The sequence below is a fragment of the Chiloscyllium punctatum genome, chromosome 8 (assembly GCF_047496795.1).
Source record: "Chiloscyllium punctatum isolate Juve2018m chromosome 8, sChiPun1.3, whole genome shotgun sequence".
NCBI classification, from domain to species: Eukaryota; Metazoa; Chordata; class Chondrichthyes; order Orectolobiformes; family Hemiscylliidae; genus Chiloscyllium; species Chiloscyllium punctatum.
The window spans coordinates 94391321-94418341 of record NC_092746.1 but is presented as its reverse complement, the minus strand read 5'-3'; the positions used below and the strand labels follow the sequence as shown (position 1 = coordinate 94418341).

General features: G+C 40.8%; 1 protein-coding gene across 2 annotated transcripts in view; it reads left to right on the top strand.

Moving 5' to 3' along the window:
* Window positions 1-26701, top strand: part of nrp1a (neuropilin 1a) — a 187016-nt gene extending 160315 nt beyond the window's left edge. For both annotated transcript variants that reach the window (XM_072576110.1, XM_072576111.1), the window contains 5 exons: window positions 15967-16137; window positions 18627-18898; window positions 20359-20455; window positions 21603-21656; window positions 23811-26701. In XM_072576110.1, the coding sequence (XP_072432211.1) occupies window positions 15967-16137; window positions 18627-18898; window positions 20359-20455; window positions 21603-21656; window positions 23811-24088 (872 nt within the window). In that variant the 3' untranslated portion in view covers window positions 24089-26701. The remainder of the gene's footprint in view (window positions 1-15966; window positions 16138-18626; window positions 18899-20358; window positions 20456-21602; window positions 21657-23810) is intronic.
* Window positions 26702-27021: the final 320 nt, after the last annotated feature.

Genomic DNA, 27021 nt, shown 5'->3' with positions numbered 1-27021 from the left:
TAATCTACCTGAATGTTCTGAAATAGTCTTAGCCCAGGTTCTCTCCCTCCTGGGACTTGTTTCCTTAACACCTTCTTGTTTACGTTTTTTGACACATTATGCATCCCTCACATATCTGTTTAGCTATCGTATATATCCCTTTGCATCCATATTTCCTTAAGACTAAATCACATATTGCTTGCAATCCCCAGTGACTCCCCTGATGTAAGACAGCCATAATTTCTCACATCATCATTTTGTACAACATTTCCCTCCCATTGGGTAACATCCAGCGTCCATTCGCTGTCTTTGCAGCCCCTAAATCTTTCCCCATTCAGAATGACTTCGTGAGGATTCTGGTCAGTCTACCGGTAGGGGCACCCACCATCGAGAAACACAGGACCGTTCTAAAAGGGAACGGGATGCGTCTTCCCAGCCGACAGTGCCTACTCTGCTGATGATGACAGGATCCCGGACCTGAGCCCCCAATTATGAGAAACAAAGCTCACTGTTCAATAAATTTCAGTCCGAGTCAAATTCTGAAGCAACGAATTTTATTGAAACGTTCTTGTAAGGTGGGTGTCTAACAAGTAGGCACCCTGATCAGAAGGTTACATTACAATTTTTACAGTTCAGTTGAATCTCTCGGTACTCCCTAAAATACGTAATAGTTGTATTGCTCTGTGCAATTGCTAATCTAATCGGTTTACCACATCTGTCTGTGGCCTGTTGTTAGCATAAGACCATAAGACATAGGAGTGGAAGTAAGGCCATTCAGCCCATCGAGTCCACTCCCATCTAATCATGGCTGATGGGCATTTCAACTCCACTGACCAGCATTCTCTCCGTAGCCCTTAATTCCTTGTGACATCAAGAATTTATCAATCTCGGCCTTGAAGCCATTTAGCGTCCCGGCCTCCACTGCACTCTGTGGCAATGAATTCCACAGGCCCACCACACTCTGGCTGAAGAAATGTCTCCGCATTTCTGTTCTGAATTTACCCCCTCTAATTCTGAGGCTGTGCCCACGGGTCCTAGTCTCCTCACCTAACGGAAACAATTTCCTAGCGTCCACCCTCTCCAAGCCATGTATTATCTTGTAAGTTTCTATTAGATCTCCCCTTAACCTTCTAAACTCCAATGAATACAATCCCAGGATCCTCAGCCGTTCCTTGTATGTTAGACCTGCCATTCCAGGGATCATCCGTGTGAATCTCCTCCGTGTGAATCTCCGCTGGACACGCTCCAGTGCCAGTATGTCCCTCCTGAGGTGTGGGGCCCATAACTGGACACAGTACTCCAAATGGGGCCTAACCAGAGCTTTATAAAGTCTCAGTAGCACAACGCTGCTTTTATATTCCAACCCTCTTGAGATAAATGACAACATTGCATTCGCTTTCTTAATCACGGACTCAACCTGCATGTTTACCTTTAGAGAATCCTCAACTAGCACTCCCAGATCCCTTCACTTTGACTTTATGAATTTTCTCACCGTTTAGAAAGTAGTCCATGCTTGTATTCTTTTTTCCAAAGTGCAAGACCTCACATTTGCTCACGTTGAATTTCATTAGCCATTTCCTGGGCCACTCTCCCAAACTGTCTAGATCCTTCTGCAGCCTCCCCACTTCCTCAGTACTACCTGCCTGTCCACCTAACTTCGTATCATTGGCAAACTTCGCTAGAATGCCCCCAGTCCCTTCATCCAGATCATTAATATATAACGTGAACAGCTACGGCCCCAACACTGAACCCTGTGGGACACCGCTTGTCACTGGCTGCCATTCCGAAAAAGAACCTTTTATCCCAACTCTCTGGTTTCTGTCAGACAGCCAATCCTCAATCCATGCCAGTAGATCACCTCAAACACCAAGGGCCCTCACCTTACTCAACAGCCTCCCATGTGGCACTTTATCAAAGGCCTTTTGGAAGTCTAGATAGACGACATCCACTGGGTTTCCCAGGTCTAACCTACTTGTCACCTTTTCAAAGAATTCTAACAGGTTTGTCAGGCACCATCTCCCCTTACTAAATCTATGTTGACTTGTTCTAATCTGACCCTGCTCTTCCAAGAATTTAGAAACCTCATCCTTAACAATGGATTCTAGAATTTTACCAACAACCGAGGTTAGGCTAATTGGCCTATAATTTTCCATCTTTTGTCTTGATCCTTTCTTGAACAAGGGGGTTACAACAGCGATCTTCCAATCATCTGGGACTTTCCCTGACTCCAGTGACTTTTGAAAGATCTCAACCAACGCCTCCGCTATTTCCTCAGCCACCTCCCTCAGAACTCTAGGATGTAGCCCATCAAGGCCAGGAGATTTGTCAATTTTAAGACCTTTTGGCTTTTCTAGCACTATCTCTTTTGTAATGGCAACCATACTCAACTCAGCCCCCTGACTCCCTTTAATTGTTAGGATATTACTCATGTCTTCTACTGTGAAGACTGGCGCAAAGTACTTATTAAGATCTCCAGCCATTTCCTTATCTCCCATCACTAGCCTTTCAGCATCAGTTTGAAGTGGCCCAATGTCTACTTTTGCCTGTCGTTTGCTTCTTATGTATTGAAAGAAACTTTTACTATCATTTCTAATATTACTGGCTAGCCTACCTTCATACTTGATCCTCTCCTTCCTTATTTTTCTCCTTGTTATCCTCTGTTTGTTTTTGTAGCCTTCCCAATCTTCTGATTTCCCAGTGTTCTTGGCCACTTTATAGGATCTCTCTTTTTCTTTGATAGATTTCCTGACTTCCTTTGTTAGCCACGGCTAATCCCTCCCCGGATAATCTTTCTTTTCTTGGGGATGAACCTCTGTACAGTGCCTTCAATTTTACCCACAAATTCCTGCCATTTTTGCTCTACTGTCTTCCCCGCTAGGCTCTGCTTCCAGTCGATTTTGTCAGTTCCTCTCTCATGCCTCTGTAATTACCTTTATTTAACTGTAACACCATTACATCTGATTTTGCCTTCTCTCTTTCAAACTGCAGACTGAACTCTACCATATTATGATCGCTGCTTCCTAAGTGTTCCCTTACTTTAAGATCTTTTATAAAGTCTGGTTCATTACATAGAACTAGGTCCAGAATAGCCTGCTCCCTTGTGGGCTCCATGACAAGCTGTTCCAAAAAGCCATCCTGTAAGCATTCCATGAATTCCTTTTCTTTGGATCCACTGGCTACATAACTCCCATTATGGTTGTTTTGCCTTTGTGGTTCCTCAATTCCACCCACACAGACTCCACTTCATCCCACCCTATGTCGTTCAGTGCCATAGATTTAATTTTAATTAACTAACAAGGCCACCCCGCCCCCTCTGCCCACCTCCCTGTCTTTTCGATAAGTTGTAAATCCTTGGATGTTTAACTGCCAGTCCTGAACCTCCTGCAACCATGTCTCTGTGATGCCTACCACATCATAATCATTTACGATGATCTGTGCCGTTAGTTCATTTACTTTGTTACGAGTGCTACGAGCATTCAGGTAAAGTGCCTTAATGCTAACTTTCTTATCATTAGAGATATTGGAAGTCATAAGATGTCCTAAGTTATCCTTCCTTTTTGTTGCATTCCTAGTCTGCCTCAAGCTTAAATCCACCTGCATACGTGTTATCCTCCTGCTTATCTTTCCATTTAACTCCATACTCCCTGTCGCTTTCACTTTCCCTTCTGCCCAACTCAGAAGTTTAAAGTCCTACTGACCACCTTATTTATCCTCTTCACTAGAACATTGGTACCTGATCGGTTCAGGTGAAGACCGTCCCAAAGGTACAGATCCCCCCGGTTCCAAAACTGATACCAATGCCCCATGAAGTGGAACCCCTCTTTCCCACACCAATCCCTGATCCACGTGTTTACTTCCCTAATTTTCTTATCCCTATGCCAATTGGCATGTGGCTCAGGCAGTAATCCGGAGATTATGACCCTTGAGGACCTGTACTTCAATTTCCTTCCTAGTGTTTGATAGACCCCAAACAGGTCCTCCATTCTATCTTTGCCTATGTTGTTAGTCCCAACGTGAACCACACAACTGGATCCTCCCCCTCCCGCTCCAATATCCTTTCAAGCCGGTTGGAGATGTCCCGCACCCTGGCACCGGGCAGGCAACACACCATGCGAGACTTCCGATCTACCTTGCATAGGATACTATCTGTCCCCCTAATTATAGAATCCCCTATAACAACTACTTGTCTTTTTGCTTCCCCCTCTTGAATGGCCTTCTGCACCATGGTGCCATGGTCAGCTGGCTCATCCTGTCCAGAGCCCTTTTCCTCATCCGTACAGGGAGCAAGAATCTCATACCTGTTGGACAAGGTCAAGGGCTGAGGCTCCTGCACTCCTGAACTCAGGTTCCCCCTACCTGCCTCACTTACAGTCAGACTCTGATGTCCCTGATCACTAACTGAATGTGAATTAGTTCATCTCCCAGGTGTGACTGCCTCCTGAAACAAAGTGTCCAGGTAACTCTCCCCCTCCCGGATGTGCCGCAGTATTTGAAGCTCATATTCCAGATCATCAACTCTGAGCCGGAGTTCTTCCAGCAACCAACACTTGCTGCAGATGTGGTCACTGCCATTCACAATGGGATCAGCCAGCTCCCACATCATACAGCTACAGCACACCACCTGACCAGCCATCTCTGCTTAGTTAATTACTTTATTACTTTGTACAGGTTTGAGTTAAAATACTTTCTGATACCTCTCTGCTATAGTCTTTTTCTAAAAAAGAATTAATAGATAAACCATAAAAAGTAAATTTTTAACCAGTCTCCATCACTTCCTCCGCTGCTCCCGCTCCTTCTGTGAAAGAGAAAAACACCGCTGCCCACTACCGATAAGTAATTTTAATAAAAACTGCCTTACCTTATCTGCAGTCTTTCCTATCTCTATTTCCTATCGTCCTCTCTCCGCCACTGCTCGCAATTAAAATGCTTGTCAAAGATTCCTGAGTTAAAGCCTCACTCTTCACTCCACAGGAACTTCCTTGGACCCTCTTTTTGGGGCAAGTCTATGGACTTTTAATTTAGAGTAGAGGAGGCTCTACTTTGTAGGACCTGGGGTCTAGAACACACCCACTCAAATAACAATCACTTACCTTCCCAACCGGCTTTGCGCTCCAACGTCGCTTCCGCCCAGCACCTGCCGCTCTCTGCTGCAAAAAAAAGCATGCAACCCTCCCTCCTTGATATCTGACGCACCACGGAGTCTTATCACTTCTACGCATTGAGTCTTTATGACTTCTGAGTGCGTGACTTTTGCAACTGTCATGTCAATACGTCTGTTTCTCCCAGTCGACACACCTCCCTTTTCGGTTAGTTATTCCTTGGGATACACCCTCATGATTCTGTCTTGCGATTTCTGCAGAAGCAAGATGCAGCTACTTGTAGCTGTTTGTGCAAGCATATCTAGTTAAACATAGAGCCCCCTTATGATTCAGCCTAGTGATTTTTGCAGAAACAACAACATTTGCAAGCGCCTCTCACAATGCGTTGTCCTGTTACTGAAATAAGTCGGTTTCTGTGACAATTATCAATGGTTGACCATAGGGTTTTTGCAACAATTGACATTGAGTGCATGGTCATTATTAGGTGAGATTTTAATTTCACATTCTCACTGAATTCAAATTTCACCAATGATATTACCACTATGCCACTGCCTTCCCAGACACAAAACATCAAGAAATTGTTTCCTTTTGCAATTTTTTTTAATCTCACACAATGATGGTGGCTAGCTCGCCATGAAATATACGTCACAAATGCACAGAAACAGTCAAAGTTACAAGCACCTTTAACTACAGATGGTGCTACCTTCGACTGTACAGTGCTGGCTGAATGCCTGCCTATGTTGCCTTTCTGTGACATTTTAAGTGCGGTTTGAATGATTTACATAAGCTCCTCTAACAGGTCCTTTCATGGTGAGTGTTGCTCACGTTTCTAGACCGCATGACAGAATGCAGCCAGTAATTTGATCCAACACAATTCATTGCTGAACTATTTTTTTTAACAAAAGGTCTGGCAAGGGTAGCACAGGTGACCTTGGGATGAAAAGTAAACATTGACACAGTAATAGTAGAGCGCACAAAAGAATGCACTTCACAATGAGTCGCTCCCACTGTCTCTTTTAAAACTAACTCCTGTCACAAATTTTATCTATGATGTGCCTCAGTGTTGTCCCTTTCTTGATCAGCATTATAAATCAGTGAATATTAAATGCAACCTGAGCCCATTATTGATACCAGTAATACTAACTGAAAGAACATTGTTTCTCAGCTGTTCGTGTTTACTTTAAAAATGATAAGTACTGATGTTCCCTTTCTTTTAAATGCATCCTGCCCTGTTCTACATTTTGCACCTGTTTCCTGCATCTTTCAAATTCCCTTCAGAACTAGGACCAGTTTTTGACGATTTGAAATGAGCTTTCTTTATAGTTTTCATCTGTAACGGTGCTGCTGCCTAATCCAAATTGTAAATCTAATAACTGTATTCCATTTATCTAAAGTTGGGTGATGCCATCATTTCATTTTATTAATAGGCCTGCACTGGCTGTTTGTCATTAAAATCAGTGCAAATATGGTTTTGTGTTCATGGACAGGATTGGAAACAGAACTGTGCTTACAAAGAGGAAAAGAAAGGGTCCAGAAAACACAGTTTAACTTAGTTTTAAATGATCAAGGGGAACTTGTGGACATAGTGTATTTAGATTTCCAAAAGATATTTGATTAGGTGCCTCACAAGATAAGACCTCATGCATTTGGGGGTGATATTTCACAGATAATCATCAAACTTTTTGAGTCAGTAGTTAGGTCTCAGCTGGAGTATTGTGAATAATTCCGAACACCACACTTCAGAATAAATGCAAAAACCCAGGAAGATGTTTGCAGTGATGAGGTGAGGATGGGAAGGTACAGACTATTCTGTTCTCAACACAGACAGTGATGAAGTGATTAAATAGTGGTGTTCAAGTTGATGGAAAAGATAGAGAAAAACTATTCCCTCCGGCAGGTGAACACAGACTTACAGAAGACGTGAAGAAAAGATGAGAATCTTTCTAATTCAGCACTGTCAGGAATCTGAAACTCTGTATTCGAAAAGATGGCGAAAGTCGATTCCAGAAATCTTTTTAAAAAGAAATTTGTCCAGCAGTGACAAGCAGAATCGTTTTCTTCTCCAAATTGGATGAGACTTCTTGGCAAATGTAAGCGACTTTTAGCTATATTTTTCAAAGGAGTAAAGAGACAAATAAAATAAACTTATTTTATTGCCCATCTATACTATACAAACAAGACCAATTGATACCTCCCTTGGCAATGTTGAGGACCTCAAACACACAGTGCCAAGAAGTTGCCTGCAGTATTGTGTTTAGAGATACAAGTTGCTGTGTGGGGAGGAGGCATCATGCTTTATGTTATTCCATTTACTTCAGAGTTCTATCGGCAGATTCAATCAAGTTTAAAATGTCATGTTCCTCCTGTTACGTGAAAAGTTTAATAAGTACATTCACTAGATTTGTTTTGAGAGTTTAAAGTCTAATAGGGAGCATGATAAGGTCAAGGTCCAAGCTGGGTTGATGGTTAGGCTTCTGATGTTCTTCTCTTAGCTGCTGATGGGAATTCATTGAACAGCTTTATAAAGGACATGTATAGATCTTAACAGCTATCAATTGAGATGCGCTGCACTATTAGTTATAAATGCCTTCAAGCAGGTTAATGTGTTTTTGGATGCAGACATTTAAACGGATGCATTTATACATTGGTTAGCATGGTCATTTCAACCCTAAAGTGTACAGCGGAAGAAATTGATTGTCTGTCTAAACCCTGCAGTAATTCCTTTGGAACATAAATCCTTGTCCACTTTGCTAAAGTAGTACCACGATAATGAGCAAAAAATACTGAAAGACCTGTGGATGCTGGAAATCAGAAACAAAAACAGGAGTTACAGGACTGTGGAGAGAGTTCAGAATTAATGTTCTGGGTCCAGTGACCCTTTTACAGACCTATTCTGAAGAGGAGTCACTGGACCCGAAACATTAACTCTGAGTTCTCTGCACAATCCTGCCAGACCTGCTGAGTTTTTCCAGCAATTTCTGTTTTTGTGACTGTAATATAGAGAATGTGCTTGAAAGTCAGAGTATCCAATACTCTCTTAATAAATGAAGCCAGCACATGAAAAGTGTATCAGTGAGCCTTGAGGCAGTTTCAGCTTTAATCCTGACATGGTCCAGTGCAAAATGTGACTGCAGTTATTACATGGGTATCAAAAGAGCTCATTCTGCAGTATGTGTAGAGCCTGCTGCTGAATGCAGTATTACAATGATGATATATTTTTCGGTGCATCCCCCATTCTATGCCTAAACCTAGAAATGCAATAAAGTAATAGTTGACCAAGTTTAAACTGTTCCTTCAATCGTCTGCAAATTCAGAGACTCAGCCTGAAAGTAAGTCATTCACCAAAAATGCATGCAGCTGATGACCCCAATGTTGTCCAGAGGTGACCTTTTGATGGGTTGGGTGGGGGTGGTGAGTTATTTTCAAAGAGCTGCAATATGAACTATTCGGCTTCACATGTTGGGTCAGGTCATGGTCAGGAGGTTTTGCAGTCTCTGAAAGTGGCTTGGACCAACAAGTACAGAGGCTATGCTTGTGACAGGAGGTCAGTGACTGCCTGAACAGAACTTTGTGAAGTGAAAATCTGAATAGCTGCAAGTCAGTGTATCACTGTATTTAAGGGACTAATTTTCAGCGTGGTGCAATGTTCTGCAAATTATTTTTTTAAATTCTGTTGTGCCAGAAACAGCACCTCTGTGGTTGTGAGATAAAAGCATCACTCGAGGCACTTTCAAGTTTCAATAAGGCTTACCAGTAATGCAAAATAGTCTGCCCCATATGTCTAGTTCCTTGTTTCACTTCAAGAAACATCCGCTTATTGAAAAGTGCTAGTGTGACCTCAAGTCAATTGTGTCAACAGGAACCTGAGACAGTGACCTGTATTTCAGCTCTCCACTGCCCCCAAGTGTACACACATAGAAAACAAGTGGCAGAGAGCTCCGTTCCCAAACGACAGGGGTGGGTTTAAACAAAATACAAGCAATTCTCAGCACATTACTAATAGAAAAGTCTCAAGCCTTCAATTAGTAGTTATTTTTGAATATAAATTACCCAATTATCATGGTAATTTTCTTCAAAAGTGTTGATGACGACTATAATTGAGAGTTGAAAATATCCTTTGTGCCAAAATATGTAAACCTAGAAATTAGCATCTGTGATATAGCAGGCGCACAATTCACAGGTATGTGTGATATTCTTCTGCCTTCTATTTAAGGCAGGGAGGAACATTTTAAATAGTGCTCCAATTCCACTGAGCAGCATGTTCCCCAGGGGAGATTGGCACTTCCTAAGTATCATAGATGGGTGGATATACCGAATACTTTGGTTAAAAGTTAAGAAAAATCCTGAGCCCTCAACTGTTGATGCATTGAGCAGTCTGATATATTTCACGGTTCGTTTTATTTTCTCTGATGCACAAAACCTATCAGTTTGTTAAGAATCTCCAAATGAAACAAGTGAGAAAATCACAGAGCTCTTGTTTGCCTGACACTCTCACCAGACGGGGCTTAAGTTTACAAACTACAGCCCTGGGATCCGACGGCTCCCCTACTGGGCTCCCAGGGTCAGGAGGTCATTACATTTCTGTCTTTCTGTCATCGGATTTCTGTGTTTGTTGACTTATCCGCACAGTATACCAATGAAAACAATGTTTGCCATGGCAGCATTGTTATCTTTTGGGTAGCTAACGTCCTTTGGAAGCTAGGCCAGGGCACAATCAGGAATACGCCAACACTTCCAGGGGATTCCCATCCAAAAATATTTGAAAGGCAAGTTGTTTGGGAATGTGGTGTCCCAGACCTTTTTACATTCGATCAGGGGATATGGAGCAGTGACTGCCCATTCTTAATTACCTTTGGAAAGCTACCTTCTTGACCTGCTACAGTCCATTTGGTGTCAGTAGACACGAAATGGTGATGTGTTTCCAAGTCAGGATGGTGAGTGATTTACAGGGAAACTTGCAGGTGGCGGTGTTCCCATGTATCTGCCACCCTTGTCCTTCTAGATGGAAGTGGTCATGGGTTGTATTGGCAAAGGATCCTGGGAGAATTTCTATTGTTTCTTACTCCAGAGACATTTGGTGTCATTAGGCAATATCCAAGACGTGGGGACTACTGATTATGTATGTTTTGTCAGCCAAAACACAAAGATACCACAAAGATTCCCACAGCTTCCCCAACAAGGACTACCTGGCCCATTCACAGACTTTTTCACACTGTAATCTCTGGCCAACTGAGAAGAATCCAAGCTGCAGTAGCAAATCTAGTTCTCGAAGAGATTCCTTTCTAATTGTTCTATCATGTCTGAAAGAGATGGTACTTAATAGGTTTCCAAATAGGAATGTCACTGAAATATATATTGACTAGTAATATATGAAGTTACATGTAAAATACTTAAAAACGTCTAACTTCCAAATTGATTTTTATATAGGTCAACCTTAATATTATATTAACAGTGCATTAAAATAATCTATCACGTTTAAGGAAAAATCTATTAAAATGCAGACGCTCCCAAAGATTCTTCTACACTTTTTAGTAGCTTGAAGTGGGAGGTGAATAAACACTAAATTGTTTCGCAGTTGACAGCTTCTGATGGAAATTTATTTAATGCCTTTTAAGTTAAATACATCTCTAATATTACATATGTTTCCAGAAATTTCTGGTAATTTTTACCAGCAGCTTTCTAGAGGAGTAATATTTCATTGAGTGAAATAAATTAATCATCTTGAGATTATGGAGACAGTCTGACTGGTAAGCAGTTTAAGGAAAGACAGGCAGCTGGTTACAAATTACTCCTTCCACACAGCAGGAATTGAGAGAGTTCTTTCTTTCTTCATTCATTTAACGGACATGGGTGTTGTTGGCTGGTCAACATCTATTACCCATTCCAAACTTGGGCAACTGTCTGTGTAGGCTTTGCATGTTCTCCCCATATCTGTATGGGTTTCCTCTGGTTTCCTGCCGTAGTCCTTGAGAAGGTGGGCTGAGCTGCCCTCTTGACCCACTTGCAGTATGCTATAGGTAGACCCAGGGTACTGTGAGAGAGAATTCCAGTGACAGTGAAGGAATGATGATACAGTTGCCAGTCAAGATACTGTGTGACTGGGTATAGGTCTTAATATTAATGTGGTAAACTTATTGTTGATGTCCTTGCCAAAATATCACCCACTCTAAATGCTGTGGCATTGTCCTATCTCCTGCACGAGCTCAGTGACTCATTGAGTCCCTACTGTGCAGAAAGAGACCGTTTGGCCCTTTGAGTCCAGACCAGCTGTCCAAACAGCATCCCACCCAGACAACCAAAGCTATTCCCATATTTAGCATGGCCAATCGCTCTAGCCTGTATGTCCCTGGACACTACAGACAATTCAGCATGGCCCATCCACCTAACTTACACATCTTTAGACTGTGGGAGGAAACCTGAGGAAACCCACGGAGATATGAGAATATGCAAACTCTACACAGACAGATGCCAATGCCTGGAATTGAAACCAGCTCCCTGGTGCTGTGAGGCAGTAGTGCAAACCACTGAACCACCCACTGCCAACTGCTTTTAAGTTTATTTGCAGTTTACTGGGAAGATCATTTGCTTTGATAGCTAATATGTAGTGGGCCATGATGTTAAGTTATAAATATCTGTTTTTCAGGGATAATGGTGAATGGGATCATACTGTTAAAAAACTGGATTGTGACTATTCCAGCTCCAATCATCACTGAGCGCTGCTCTCCCCAACATCATGACGACTGTGATCAACATTCACCTTCCACCCCAGCCCTCCTTCACTGCATTCTCCCACCCAGCCCCTACCTCCTTTGCTATTCAAGGTCACATTGTGTTGCACTGACACAAATCCAATGAGCCACATCAAGATGCCCATGTCGAGCAGGCGAGCTGCCAGTTCTATTTCAATTAAATACAAGCCTCAAATTAGTCCAGTCCTCCCAGTCCATATCTACTCATTGGGCCTAATTGGCAAACAACTATGAGAATGCCTTAGTAAGATTTGTGGCGCAACAGGAGGCCACAAATTGATAGAGTCAGTTCAGCAAGTCTTGATATTTTCATTGCTACCCTGGGGAGAGCCAATAGCCTAGTGTTATTATCACTGGACTATTAATCCAGAGACCCAGGTAATGTTCTGGGGACCTGGGTTCCCAGTCAGATGGTGAAACTTGAATTCATTTTTAAAGCATCTGGAATTAATAGTCTAATGATGACCATGAATCCATGATCAGGAAAAAGCCATCTGATTCACTAATGTCCTTTACAGAAGGAAACTGCTACCCTTACCTGGTTTGATCTACATGTGACTCCAGACTCTCAGCAATGTAGTTGATTCTTAGCTGCCCTCTGGACAATTAGGGATGGGAATAAATGCTGGCCTAGCCAGTGATGCCCTCATCCCATGAACGAATTGAAAAATAATTCTTCCCCTCAGTAATCTTATTTCTAAATCACAAAGGACGTAGCTGTAAATTTGCAAGTAACGCTGAATAGTGTATGACATTGCTACCCAGGCTGGCCAAAGGAATTCTCGTCACAGTCTTTACAGGGACCATTTTCTCGGTGGTCCCTTAGCAAATTGGTTTAGATTTATGAGTCTATGCTACAGGAAACTGTCAAGCCATCCTTTCACTGTACTATTGACAGCCCTGAGAGACTGCGAGGTGCTGCAATCACTGAAGGAGAGAAGGTCAAGGGAGATCTAATCAAAGTTTTGACAGGGTCTGAACATAAAAAGTGAAAGCATTTTTCCCACTGATCAGTAAATCAGCAATGCAGGGACATAAATCAGAATTACCACTAAAAGCTTTAAGAGAGAGGTTTGTATATTTTTTTCTTGTTTCACACAACTGGTTATTAGAATCTGGAATGTATTAATGTCAGTGAAATTGGAAACTAGTCAGTCATCACCTCTTAAGAGGCAATTTGATAAACAGTTGAAGAAAAATAGTTATTCCCTGGCCTCATTACAGGTTTTTTAAAATCATGGCAGAAGGATTTTGTTGATTATGCAATATGGATTCATAGAATAGTGTAGCACAAAAGGAAGCCATTTGGCCAATTAAGTTTGTGCTAGCTCTGTCGAAGAGCAAACCAGTTAGTCCCATTGCCTTCAGAGCCCTTCATTTTTTATTTCTCCTTCCAATATTTATCATTTCCTTTTTAGGCTGGCATTTGAATTTATGTCCAACATCCAACAGGCAACATATCCTAAATCCTAACCACTTGTTGCTTAGACAAGCTTTTTCTCATATTGCCTCAAGTTCCTTGGCTAATCACCTTACATCCCTGCCCTCTGGTTATCAACTTCTCTGTCACTGCAATCAGTTTCGTTTTATTTACTCAATCTAAATTTTTCACAATTTTAGTGAATCTTACCAAGTGTCCTCTCTTGGCAACTTTTTGCCTGAAGGAGAATGACTTCAACTTCTCTCTTCGATCTATGTAACTGTAATCCCTTGTCCCTGGAATCATTCTAATCAATCTCTTCTACGTTCTCTTCAAAACCTTTCACGTCCTTACTGAAGTCTAGTGCCCAGATTGGGATGCAGTTTTCTATCTGGCTTCTGAGACTTTATAAAGCTCCAGTTAGGCCCCATTTAGAATACCGCATCCAATTATGGGCCCCACACCTCAGGAAGGACATACTGACACTGGACCGTGTCCAGCAGAGATTCACACAGATCCCTGTTAGGCCTAACATACGATAAACGGCTGAGGATGCTGGGATTGTATTCAATAGAGTTTAGAAGGTTGAGGGGTGAACAAATAGAAATTTACAAGATAATGCATGGCTTAGAAAGGGTGGATGCTGGGAAGTTGTTTCTGTTAGGCGGGGAGACTAGGACCCAGGGGCACAGCCTTAGAATTAGAGGAGGTCAATTTATAGCAGAAATGAGACATTTCCTCAGCCAGAGAGTGGTAGGCCTGTGGAATTCATTGCCATAGAGCGCAGTGGAGGCCGGGATGTTAAATGTCTTCATGGCAGGGATTGATAAATTCTAGATCTCACAAGGAATTAAGGGCTACAGGGAGAGTGCGGGTAAATGGAATTGAAATGCCCATCAGCCATGATTAAATGGTGGCATGGACTCAATGGGCTGAATAGTCTTACTCCCACTCCTATGTCTTATGGTCTTATGATCTTATGGAACTGGAGTTTTATCGTATTGCTTCTTGACTTTTGTGGCCTGGAATATGGTTGGAAAGCGGGGAGGAAGCAGGGGTGAGAGTCAGGCACCGGGGTGATGCAGGGTGACTGTTTTGCAGTTGGAAAACTGAGAAGTGTGGTTTCGTTTTTAAACATTGCGCTATTTTTCACTGTCAGTTTCCTGCCTGCATGCTGATCAGTTGAGAGATTCTACATCTGTGACTATTTTGTCCTGGAAACCGGAAGATTAGTTGCTGGTCGGGTGGGAGTATGGGCGTGGGGCACTGGTGGCAGAGATGGTTGGAGGATGGTCATTGGGGTTGCGGGAGACCATGTTCCCGTTGGACAGGGCAGGTCACGGCAGAGGTCGTAGTAAAGGGACACCCCATTTGCAGGGAAGTTGTTGCCATGAGAGGTGAGGGGGAGGTGATTCAGGGATGACCACAGGGTCCTGGGTCAAGAGAAGCAGCTAGACCCTGGGTCTGAAGGAAACATTCCTTCTCCCATTCCACTTTCCTCACAAATGCAACCCCACCACCTCCTTTCATCTGCCAGGTTTCATGAGACATTTAAAATTGTGTAAACATCATGAAGTTGTGTAAACATGGAGTTAGAATGGTGGTTGAAAGAAAAGTGCATACTTACATTATATTATTTAAATGGCCAGTCCTCCTATTGTGAGCTGTTTGGTTCCCTCCTATCACCTCACCTCCAAAAAAATTAGAAGGAGTTGGGCTCAGTTTCTGTTTCAGGTTTTCTGAATTTTAACTTTGCTTCTGAACCCAATGCAAGCCATATTGGAAATTAAGATTTAACTATCTTCTCTATTAACAATGGCCAGGATACCGTATCTTTTGTTAACTGTTTGTTAAACTATTCTCCCATCACCAACAATTTGTTGACAAGCCATTCCAGTCTCTTGCCCTCCCCGGCTATTTTCCTATTTTATTGTCTCTTGTTGTTCTTCCTGCCCCCACATTTTTGTTTAATCATTGAGTGCACAACACATGCAGGATGTTTTTAAAATGGCAGCCACATTATCCTGAATTGAATGTTGATTTTTAGGTTGCAACGTAATGCAGCATTTGACTAAAATTGTGCCATTTACCATGAGCCTCCATCTGTTCAAGACTGGGATTAATCTGCACTGTCTCTTCTGTCCGAGTCACAGAGGGAACAATTGGAAATAACTCACTGACATCTCAGAGAGATGGTGGCTTGTGTCTGGAAATGTGGTGGAGCAATTGAGGCATTCAAGAGGGCATTGGATGGTTTTTGTGATAATAATAGTATACAAAGACATGGGGGGACAAACACCCACAAGATTGGCACTGGGGAATAGAACTAGTGCAGGCATGATAGGCAAAAGGCTTCTTGCTGCACCATTATCATTCTCTGATAAGAAGGACAAGGCAAGTTAAAACTTCTATGAGAAAAACAACATAGTGGCACTGAAAATCTATAACACTGAATTGGTGTTGCAAAGTATTTGTGGTTGCCATAGTTACACTTGACATTAAAGTCATGCAGCCTCCTCTGTGCGAGTAGGCAGAAATCTTGCACGTCTTGACTGAATTATATTTATAAAATCAGGTCGATGACTGCTGGGATTCAAAGATGACTGTGTAATATTGAACATGAATGAAAAATCAACTAACTGGGGACCTCCTCACTGCTTGACTATATACATTGGTGTGTACTCACTGTCTTCAACTGCATGGTCTGTTTGTGTTGCAGCTGTCTTCTCTCCCTTTGACGAGGTGCCTGGATTCAACTGCAAGTTTGGGAGTATAGCCCTGAAGAGTTTCTGTGATTGGCACCTTGATAAATCTGCAGACTTTCTATGGAAAGTACATACAGGGAAAGGAGAATCCTCTAATACAGGACCAGCAGGGAATTATACAATGGGTAAGACTTGTGAGGTGATGCTCTGAGCTTCATGTTCCATTCAACATCAATTTATTTCACTACTGGAAAACTGCCTTCAGATAATCTTCAGCACTGTCTCAGTTCATCTGCTGCTGAAACTCTTATCCATGTCCTTGACACCACTGATGTGATCATTCTAATGCTCCCCTGGCTGGCTTCTCACTTTCCATCCTGAATAAACTTGAATTCTTCCAAAGTTCTCCTGTGCATGTCCTCACTTGCAGTCAGTTCCATTCAGTGCTTTTTGTTCACTGGGGGATGTGAACTTTGCGAGCAAAGTCAGTATTTGTTGTCCCATTCTTGACCTCCTGAAGATAATGGTGAGCTACCTTCCTGAAAAGCCGCAGTCCATGTGATGCAGTTCAGCTACATTGGCTCCCAATCCAGCATAAACTCAACTGCAAAATTAGCATCCTTATTTACCAATTCCTGTCCCTATCTCTATCATCTTCTCCAACCCTATAACTTTACCAAATATTGGTTTTCTTTCAAATCTGGCCTCTTGCTTTGTCTGGACTTTCATTGGCACACCTTCAGCACTCTAGACTCTTTGAATCCCACAGTAACTCACTTCATGTCTCCACTTCACCTCTCTCATTTAAGAAACTCCTTAAATTTCACCTTGTCGACCAGGCATTTGGTTCCAATATCATCATAAGTGACTCTGTATCAAATTTTATTTGGTAACATTTTTGTGAAATGTCTTATTCAAGATGCTATTTGAATGCATATTGCTGCCCGTTGCTTAGACAAAGGAGATGATAGAGTGTGAACTGATGTTTGGAGACTCTATGAGATACCTTAACTAAAACTGAAAGCACTGGAAAAACACAGCAGTCATGGAAGCAAGTGTGAAGCATCTTCTTCAGAACCTGAAGAAGAGTTAAGCTGGATTCGAGCCATTAGCTCTGTTTTGCTCCCTACAGAGGTTATCGGACCTTCTGACTTTCTCCAACACTTCCTTGTTTTCCATTGGATTTCCAGCAGCCACAGTACTTTGCTTTTGTTTGTGATTAGATACTTATGTGACTCTTGATCAATCAGAACTGATACTTACCTGAGACACAATATGCTTTATTTTAAAATGGGAACATTCACATTCAAAAGATCCAAATTGGGATGACTGCTGATTTCCAACTGGCTGTTTGCTGCAAGGTGAAGATTCTTTTAATTTTGAAAAACATTCAGCATTGGACTGCGAAATAGCTATTTCAGTGTTTCAACTGGGTAAATGACTGGCTAGTTCATACAGATGAAGCTGTCAGGTTTAATCTACACTCCATGCTGCGTTAGCTGTCTTACTTGGGAAAGTGATTGGAACACACAATGTCCCTGGTTCATGAGTGAAATTGCTCATTACCAACCAGCAGTGTCCCTGGAAGGCTTGTAGAGCCTGGATGAAGTTTAACTAGGATACAGACCAACACCATGCAAGTTATCTCAACAGGATTAGCAGTGATAGTTCTAGAAATAGTTACAGATTGAGATGATTGTGATGCAGATTCCCAATCCACTGGCTCCCAATCCAGCATAACTCAATTGCAAAATTCGCATCCTTATTTACCAATCCCACTCCCTATCTCTGTCATCTCCTCCAAATATTTACCTCCAAATTTTACCAAATATTGGTGTTCTGTCAAATCTGGCTTCTTGCATTGTCTGGATTTTCATCAGTACACCATCGATAGTTGTGAAATTGCTCACTACCAACTAGCAGTGTCCCTGGAAGGCTTGTAGAGCCTGGATGAAGTTTAACTAGGATACAGACCAACACCATGCAAGTTATCTCAACAGGATTAGCAGTGATAGTTCTAGAAATAGTTACAGATTGAGATGATTGTGATGCAGATTCCCAATCCACTGGCTCCCAATCCAGCATAACTCAATTGCAAAATTCGTATCCTTATTTACCAATCCCACTCCCTATCTCTGTCATCTCCTCCAAATATTTACCTCTAAATTTTACCAAATATTGGTGTTCTGTCAAATCTGGCTTCTTGCATTGTCTGGATTTTCATCAGTACACCATCGATAGTTGTGAAATTGCTCACTACCAACTAGCAGTGTCCCTGGAAGGTTTGTAGAGCTTAGGTGAGGTTTAACTAGGATACAAGCCAACACCATGCAAGTTATCTCTTCAGGAGTAGCAACGATAGTTCTAGAAATAGTTACAGATTGAGATGATCAAATGCTTCACATTTGATCTGTACAGCTGAGCTGGAGAAGGAGGAAATGTTCTCTGTGACAAGCTTTGAGCAGTGAACAATTGGAAGTCAATAGTTGTTCAGAGTCATGGAGATTTAAAGATCAGGGAGCAGATAGAACATCTGATCAAGACGTTGAATGGTAGCTAGTGGGAGAAATTATGCCCACAACTGGAAGTAATGGAATTGACTTTCTCCTGTTCTGTATTTGTGCATGACAACTGAAACATGTTTGAAGGATTTAACATTTTCTTGTCCTTGCAGGGAAAGACCATTTTATTTATACTGAAATAATTGGGCAAAAAGAAGGACAAGTTGCCCGACTCTGGAGCCCTCAACTGTTGCCCATCCATTCGGGACGTTGTCTGGTCTTTTGGTACCAAATCCATGGCACACATAGCAGCAGTTTAAATGTGATTCAGAGAAAACCATCCATTGATATAAAGCCTGAGGTTCTTTGGACCATCAGAGGATCGCAGGGCAACCATTGGCAAGAAGGTCGGGTGCTCCTTCCTCGATCACTAGACAACTCTCAGGTAACTCCAAGAGTTTGTTACAATATGACACAGTTACTGAAACTGTTTATGGAAGTTAACTGTTTTCAACACGCCAAAGCAGCACCCAGTTCAGTCATGTGTCTACCCAGAGTTCAAATCTCTTAAGTCACAAGGAGAAAATTAGAGATGTTGTCATTGGTGTTTTGATGATGCTATGGCTTTAAGAGGTTATCTTGTTTGTTTTTCTTGAAGAAAGGTTGTAAGACAGAGATTGTGGGCAGTCGACCAGAATCACTGGAATAAATAGTTTGTGTGTCTTTTTTTTTAAAAGTTGCAACAATAAAAGCAGCCTGGATGGGTGTTGCCAGCTCTCACAGGCCAGGATTTCTAGTTTTATTTTAGTTTTTACATTTAACTTAAAGCATTTGCTGTTGTAAGCTTGAAGAAGTGAAAGCTAATTTTCCCCCTCTCCATTGTAGTCAAAAGGGTTCTCATCTGTTTTTCTGATTTTGCCTTTTTGCCGATGGGATGTTACTATATTGGAGCACTTAACTAGTATTAGTTACTGCTTCTATCATTCTGTTGAGTTTTCCAGTAAAGTTATTCTGAATTCTTCTTTCTTTAGTTGTATTTTAACGACAATGTTTAACTGAATTGTATTTTGCTTAATATCCAGTATTTTGACCATTGCATTGCAACTGGAACATGGCACTTAATATTTGCCTTAAAAATAAGAAAATGTTAGGGTTGGGGCTACCTTCTTCAAACATTTTGAAGGGGTCTGGTCTGGTCCATAACAGTAAAAGGAGGATTGTGAGAAAGGATGGTCCACATCAAATATTGAAGCATAGATATCAGAGCTCATTTTATCAAAATGTGATTTTCAAGTGGGAATTAGTGAAGGTGGTTGTTTGATCAGAGCACTGGAGAGGTGGGACAAATTCCAAAGTCAGTATGATGTTGATAACTTTCCTAACTGAAAAAACAAGTGAACTAAAAAATGAAGCACAGCAGGTCAGGCAGCATCCGAGGAGCAGGAAAATCAACTTTTCATCAGGAATGAAGGGCTTTTGCCCAAAACGTCGATTTTCCTGCTCCTCGGATGCTGCCTGACCTGCTGTGCTTTTCCAGCACCACTCTAATCTAGACTCTGATCTCCAGCATCTGCAGTCCTCATTTTTGCCTAACTACAAAATGAAACATGGACAAAAATATGTAGAGAAATAGGAGATTTCCAACAAAATGGTTCCAGGTGTCAGGTTGTTCGAAAACCGCCAGTAAGATTTGAATAATGTAGCATGGAATATGAAATTGCTGTCCAGATGTTATTGACCTGATCACCTTCAGGAATCAGGATGAAATTTCACTGGAGTTTTCCATTATTATGTACACTAGTTTGACTCTGACCTTCTGATTTTTGAAAGAATAATCGATTTATGATGAGATGGCTATGATAGATGCTTTGCTCAGGTGGCTAGAAGCTTGTTTTTTTTTCAAAGGTGGGCCTGGAAGTAATGGTTGGAAGAGGAATCCAGGGAGGTGTGGCAGTGCATGATGTGGAGATAGCGAGCAGCCGGAATGCGATCGATTGCATGGGTAAGTTTTGTGCAACATGTGCCTTTCTGATTGGTACAGAGACTGAAGGTAAAAACCCTGCCAGGCCATGCACTACTGACTGAGCCTTGTACTTATTGGGCAACTTTGACCAATCATGGGTGCCTAGATTTCAATTTTCCACTCACTAATTACAGTAAAAAAAATAAGTTGGTGCGCAGTGACTCCGGGATTTTCCAAGAAGCTGCCTACTGCACGAGAGGGTCCAAGTCAGAGCACATTCTCAGACTCTCCAGCCTTTCTAAAGTGTAACCTTGCACACTGTCTTATTTGTCAACAATCGTCTTCAGTGTGGTTCATAGGTAGCAGGAAGAGTAATTCCACTTTTGTCTTTTTAGTCCTGATTAGTCTAAAGCCTGTCATGTAAAAAAATAAAGTCGCCAGTCCTCCAGGAACTTAGGGCTGCTCTTTCATTAGGCAGCAATGACTGGTGGCAGTTTAACCAGAGGATCACCATGCTCGGGCGAAGAGGGGAGGTTGAGAAGGAGAATTCTACATTGTAACCATCTAATGCGCCCACCATAGTTCAAGAATGACATTTGCTATCTGAAACATTGGTAAAACCAAAACTTGGCTTAATAGGGAAAAAAATATTCCACTGGACCCTGGAAGCTTTGTGTGCTCTGTTCAGGTACAACAGACTCCCAACAAAAACATAATGTTGTTGATTAACTTCTCCATGATATTTGGCTGAGATCAGAAAGGATTAAAGAGATTGAGTGTAGTTTGGAACTTTGCAATTCTCAGCTATTAGGTGCAAGAATGCAAGTCTGGGGAACAGTAAACCTGACTTGAATAATTTAACTATGAGGCTAGATGAGTGTTGAGAAGTTTTGAATGCTAACCTTTGTAGATCTGGGAATATTTATGCAGGAGATTAAACTGATGGAGTCGACTCCATGAGAAGATAGACTCTATTTAGACTGCATTAAAAAAAAATCTACGTATGTACCCTCCACTGGCTCAGAATTAGCTGCTAAATCAGCAATCTGCACTAATGGGTAAGATCTAATTTAAGATGGGATTTAATTAGAGATATTAACAAGGTGGCTCTGCAGAGAAGAAATCTAAAGCGTAAAACTTGCAGAAAACATTGCTGATGCTGATGGTATTTTTTAACTTTCTATAGCTCCCAGGGATGTCGTTCCAGGTTCGGATGGTTCTGCAGCAATCTTTCCCACTGGTAAGTCCCTTTATCAGTGAGTGTAGCAAATGAAACGGAACTTTAACGTGTTTATTACCCAAAGCCACAGGCATTGCAAGATGAAGATCTGCGCTGGTGCTTAAAAAAGGGGTTTTAAATGTTCCTGAACACATGGCCAGTTACATTTTCTTTAGCTTGTCAACCTCAACATTAGTTATAGGAAATTAATCCTGAAAAACATCCAACAACATATCTTAGACCTTTAGGCACGTTAGCCAATTGGATAGGGAAATATCACAACTGGCCATAAAGAATCAATTGTGCTGGGAAAGTGAAAGGAAAATCTTTATGCTTCATGTTAAGTGTGTACAAGTGCTGTCCTCAATTAATGATCCCATAAAGGATCATAGGAATAGGAGCAGATCCTTCAGTCCCTCAAGCCTGTTCTGCCAATTGATTCAACAGTAAGAAATCTGTAGCACAATTCCATTTAAATCCAGATTTGTTTAAAGGCAGCTCACTAGTTACTCTTAAAATGTTGAAATTTTGAGAAAAATGATATGAACAATGTTTGAAGTTAAGATTGGAAATAAAATGTTTTAAAACAAAACAAACCATTCTTTGGACAGTATTTGGATGCCACGGTTGGATATCATTCTGACACTTCTGGGATCTATGGGAGGATTTGATTTGATCGCTATGTGTAATGAACATTATAAACAAAGATGAGCAGATTTCCTTGAGTTTGTATTTGAAGTTTCTTTCCCTTTAAACATTGTTGAAGATGATTGGAAAAGATAGAGTTTCCATGGTTATTGAAGAGTTGAAATGGACTCAGTTAGGGTTTAATAGCCTTGTCCGGTTCCTAAGCTTACAGTGTGACTATGTTCAGTGACTGAGCAAAATCAGTTTCAAATCCAGCCCAGAATGATCTATTAAACATTGATTGTGATTGGTTTCTGGAATTCAGTCTGTGCTGGCTGTGGAATGCCCCAACTTAGTGGGTGTGGACTTTCTCTGAATAATCAGCTTTAATATGTATCTCACTCAAAACATGAGGTTGGTGTGGGAAATGAAAACAACTTCAATGACACAATATTGGGTGTCTCATTTGTGACTGGTATTTAAAGCACATTTCTGGAGCAGAAGGAATGTTACATTGAACCTGTGCCATAGATGGCCCAGATTGACCTTGACACGAAGTACTTGACAGGAGTTGTGGTCCATGTTATAACAGTGTCATCCTTTCTCTTTATCACCACAAAAAAAACATAACAAATAGGGAAGCACTTTCCTGCAGAAATGTTGTATTTTGCCATGCTCTAAAAATATAACCATGTAATTTACTATCACTAGCTGAGACCCACAAAACATTAGAGTGAAATTTGTATATTTAGCCCATCTATCATCTCATTCACCACCCCCATACAAACCCTCCCTCCCATTACCATTCCCATCCTATACCATTCTCCTGTTTTGTATCTGTCATATAGTTTGATCTTTTTGTGTGCAGTTTTGGCCTCCTTATTCAAGAAAAGATATATTTGTCATATAGGGAGTTCAGCAAAGGTTCACCACTTGCATTACCAGAGTGACAGCTTTGTTGTATGAGAAGAGATATAGTTAATGTGCCCTCTATTCACTCGAGTTCAAAAGATTGAGAGAGACCACATTGATTCACCGGCAATTCTGACAGGGGCGAATGCAGGGATGATATTTCCCTTAGCTAGGGTGCTGTGTCTAGAACAAAGGGTCACAGTATCAGCTTTTAGGGTAGACCATTTCGGACTGAAATAAGATGACCCTGTAGAATTCTCTACCTACATAAGGCTGTGGAGGCCAAGTCACTGAATATATTCAAGAAAGTAATGGGTAGATTTCTCAAGGAATATGAAGAAACAGCAGGAGTAGAAGTAGAATTAGGTTTACTGTCAAATTTACTCATATGAGTGCAGTGAATAGTTTACAAAGTCACCACTTATGATGCCATCTTAGGTACAAAGATGCAGGATTTTAGGATTAAATTAGAAGCTCAGTATGATAGTCCTTGAAGCAGACTGTGCAGAGATAGAGGATCAATAATATCATATTGAATGGTGGTACTGGACCTATGGGCTGAATGGCCTACAGTTCTATGAATAACACAAAAGACTAGTTTTTCCCCATGTTTATTCATGTTGTTTTTAATTTCAGCTGTGAACCCTGAAGATCCCACTGACAAAACCTTTTTTGAGAATTCTGGAAATGTACTGAAGACTCTTGACCCTATCCTTATTACGATCATAGCAATGAGTGCATTGGGTGTCATTCTGGGGGCTATCTGCGGGGTTGTCCTATACTGTGCCTGTTGGCACAGTGCACTGGCTGAAAGGAATCTATCTGCTCTCGAGAGCTACAATTTCGAACTGGTGGATGGAGTGAAACTGAAAAAGGACAAACTGAACTCACAGAACTCATACTCTGAGGCGTGAGAAAGAAGCAGTCGAGGGGTTTAAAGTGGCTGTGGAAGAATGTCTGAAACTGTGGAATTCTTTGAGTTTTTTTTGTATAATTGTTTGTCTTAGGAAAGACAAGAAGAGCTCTGGATAATGCTGGTCTGTGACTGAGCCAAGCTTTTCTCAGGAGCAACTGATGAAGCAATCAAACGGGATGCTATGTAAAAAAAATGAATTATGTACAGTTGGCTTTTTAATTTTTAAATTAAAGTTTTAAATAAACAAATGCTGGTGTTGAGACCAAGTAAGATCATTTTACAAGTATTTATCGTTTTCTGTAAAGAGTTATAAATTTGTATCATTCTATTTGTATAATGACTTAGCTTCATAAAATATGTTTCCAAAGGGCTTTAAAAACCTATGTTTTTGTATATTAGTCCAGATTTTATACTTTGAGTATACAGTATATTGATTTTTCCCACCTTCTTCCTATTTTGAGAAAAATTAGCATTTAGCCTCGTTGGACACTGAGGGTGCTGTGACATTTATAACAAGAGTAAATGATATGATTTGGTAACATGCTACACAGGGCAACTGTCTGTACGCTGATAACATTGTGATTGGCTTCAGGCCAGTGGCCTGGATTTACAATTGCTTGCACTGAAATATGCGCTACAAGGTTGATTTTTTTCCCCTTCTCTGTTAGGAGAGTGTGCTAAAAGGACAGTGTTAGAGACAGATTTGATTCTACATTATTTCTGTTTATGCAATATTAGTTTAAAGAAAAAAAGAAAAAAAAGTTTTGTTATTGAAAAATTATTAAAGATATCTATAATTATATGGTTGACGTTTCTTGTATGGTATTGTTTCATGTTTTGTATCGCTGTGAAAATTTCTCTTCTGGATTGTTTTTCCTATAAAAAAAATTATTGGCATTATTGCTTGAGTAAATCGTTGCTTTGAAACTGAAGAGAAAAAAATAGCCTTAACTCAAAATGTTTGTATTCTTGACACACAGGAAGCCTAGATAATTCACACTGTTGTGTTGTATCTTGTACTCAAATCTATGACTACTGCCTTCCAAAGATTTAATTAAATTTAATCTTTTCCTACAGTACTCTATTTGTGGTTTGTTGTAGTGGGACCTCAGAGTCCAGTCTATTCATGAGCTGCAGTGTCCCATAATTTCCATGAATAGACCATTAGCACCGTGCTAATCACCACACTAGCAATTCCTGGCATTAACAGGGTCAGAGTTCATGTAATGTAACAGTAACACTAAGTCACACTAAAACAGATGAGCAGTGGGAGATGTCGCTATATTAATTGTCAATAAACAATGAGGCCGTTAATAGTGCCACAACTCAGTACTTAAATGTGTTAAATTTCTAAAACATCGTTGGATGCTAAAAGAATCGGGAACAAACAGTATCTTTTTAAACAAGTTATTATGGAACACTGCAGATTCAAACGACTAATTTGTCACTTTGTCTTGTGTGATTGCAAATGGCATTCTTGCAATTTGAATTTATACTGAGATTCCTGCTGTATTGCTGAAGAAGGTTTTTAACATTATATGTCACTGTGTACTGTTAACTTACCTTAATGGGAGAAAGGCATGATCCAAAGTGAGATTAATGGGGGAAATAAAAAAAATGATATGGAGAAAATAATGTATTATTTATGACTGAAAGCAGTATTCAAATAGCATTCTGTAGGATTTGTAAAACTGTTTAGGAATCCATGTGGTACATGATAAGACTTGCCGCCCAATATATGTGGCCCACCTTTGATGACTTACCTGACTAATGAATGTTGAGAGCTGGGTTCAATACTGTTTCCTCTCTGTCTCTCCCTGTCTTGCAGTTCAGTAAGTGAAATCAAAGACATAACGATTAGGAGACAGCTAACTCAGTCTCCATGACATGGTCAAAAGGGTCCCAGTGGGAAAGTGCTTGGTCACCACTTTAATTGCCTAGAATTGTGTAACTAAAACTTAGCACATGGAGAATCACTGAAACAGGCTTCTGTCACACAGCTTTAAGGCTCAAAAGTAGCCCTTGGTAAAAGCCCTGCCTGAAATATTTGTGATGAACAGAAAGGTAGCAAGGAGCATTGAATTAATGAGAAATCCCACCATGTTAGTGGACAGGAAATGGCTCTAATAGTTTCCATTGATATTCCAGAAATTGAACATCATTTATGTTTTATCTAGAACAGCAACTTCAAAGCATTTGGACATAAAGTTTTCAAATGGAAGGCACTTAATGTCACCTGGAATGTAAGATAAATACTTCTAGTGAGTTGGATTGAAAATGTAAACCAATTAGCCTTCAAATAGTAATAGACATTCCAACAATGACGTTTGAAGTAATATTCCATAATGTAAAAAAAGCAACAATAAAAATGCTGTCTCTTCACCATAAGCCTTTCCTGCTCGAGATTGGGCAATAATGTCTGGAGGTCTTAATGAAAATAATAGAGACCCCTGTGAAAGTTTGGATTTAAGACAGTGAAACCACCTTAAAGAGAAATTGAAAGTCCTCTCTTTCTTTGTAATTTTCATATTTGTTTGTATTTTATCAAAGGAAGATCTGTGATATGTATATATTTCTATGCTGTGTATTAAACAGAAGGGTTTTCACAACAGCTTTCCTGCTTTTTATTTCTTTTATTTCTATGTCAGTCCTGCAAATCTCAAACAATTGGCAAGTAAATTAAACTAAGGACCTTTCCTGGACTGTTTAGAGATTAATCCTAGCTGATAAATGTCTCAATAGCTAGATTGTCAAGCAAAAGAGCGAAAAAGTTATTCGCTGATGGAATAATGCCCCACATTATCCTGTATTCGAGTGAAATAGTTTGATGTGTTTCGGTATCTTCTTCCCAATGGTGATGATGACCATGAGAAGTAGCAGCTGAAAGTGAATTTGCTGCAGGTTGGATTTATGTGAGAAGAATTGGATAAC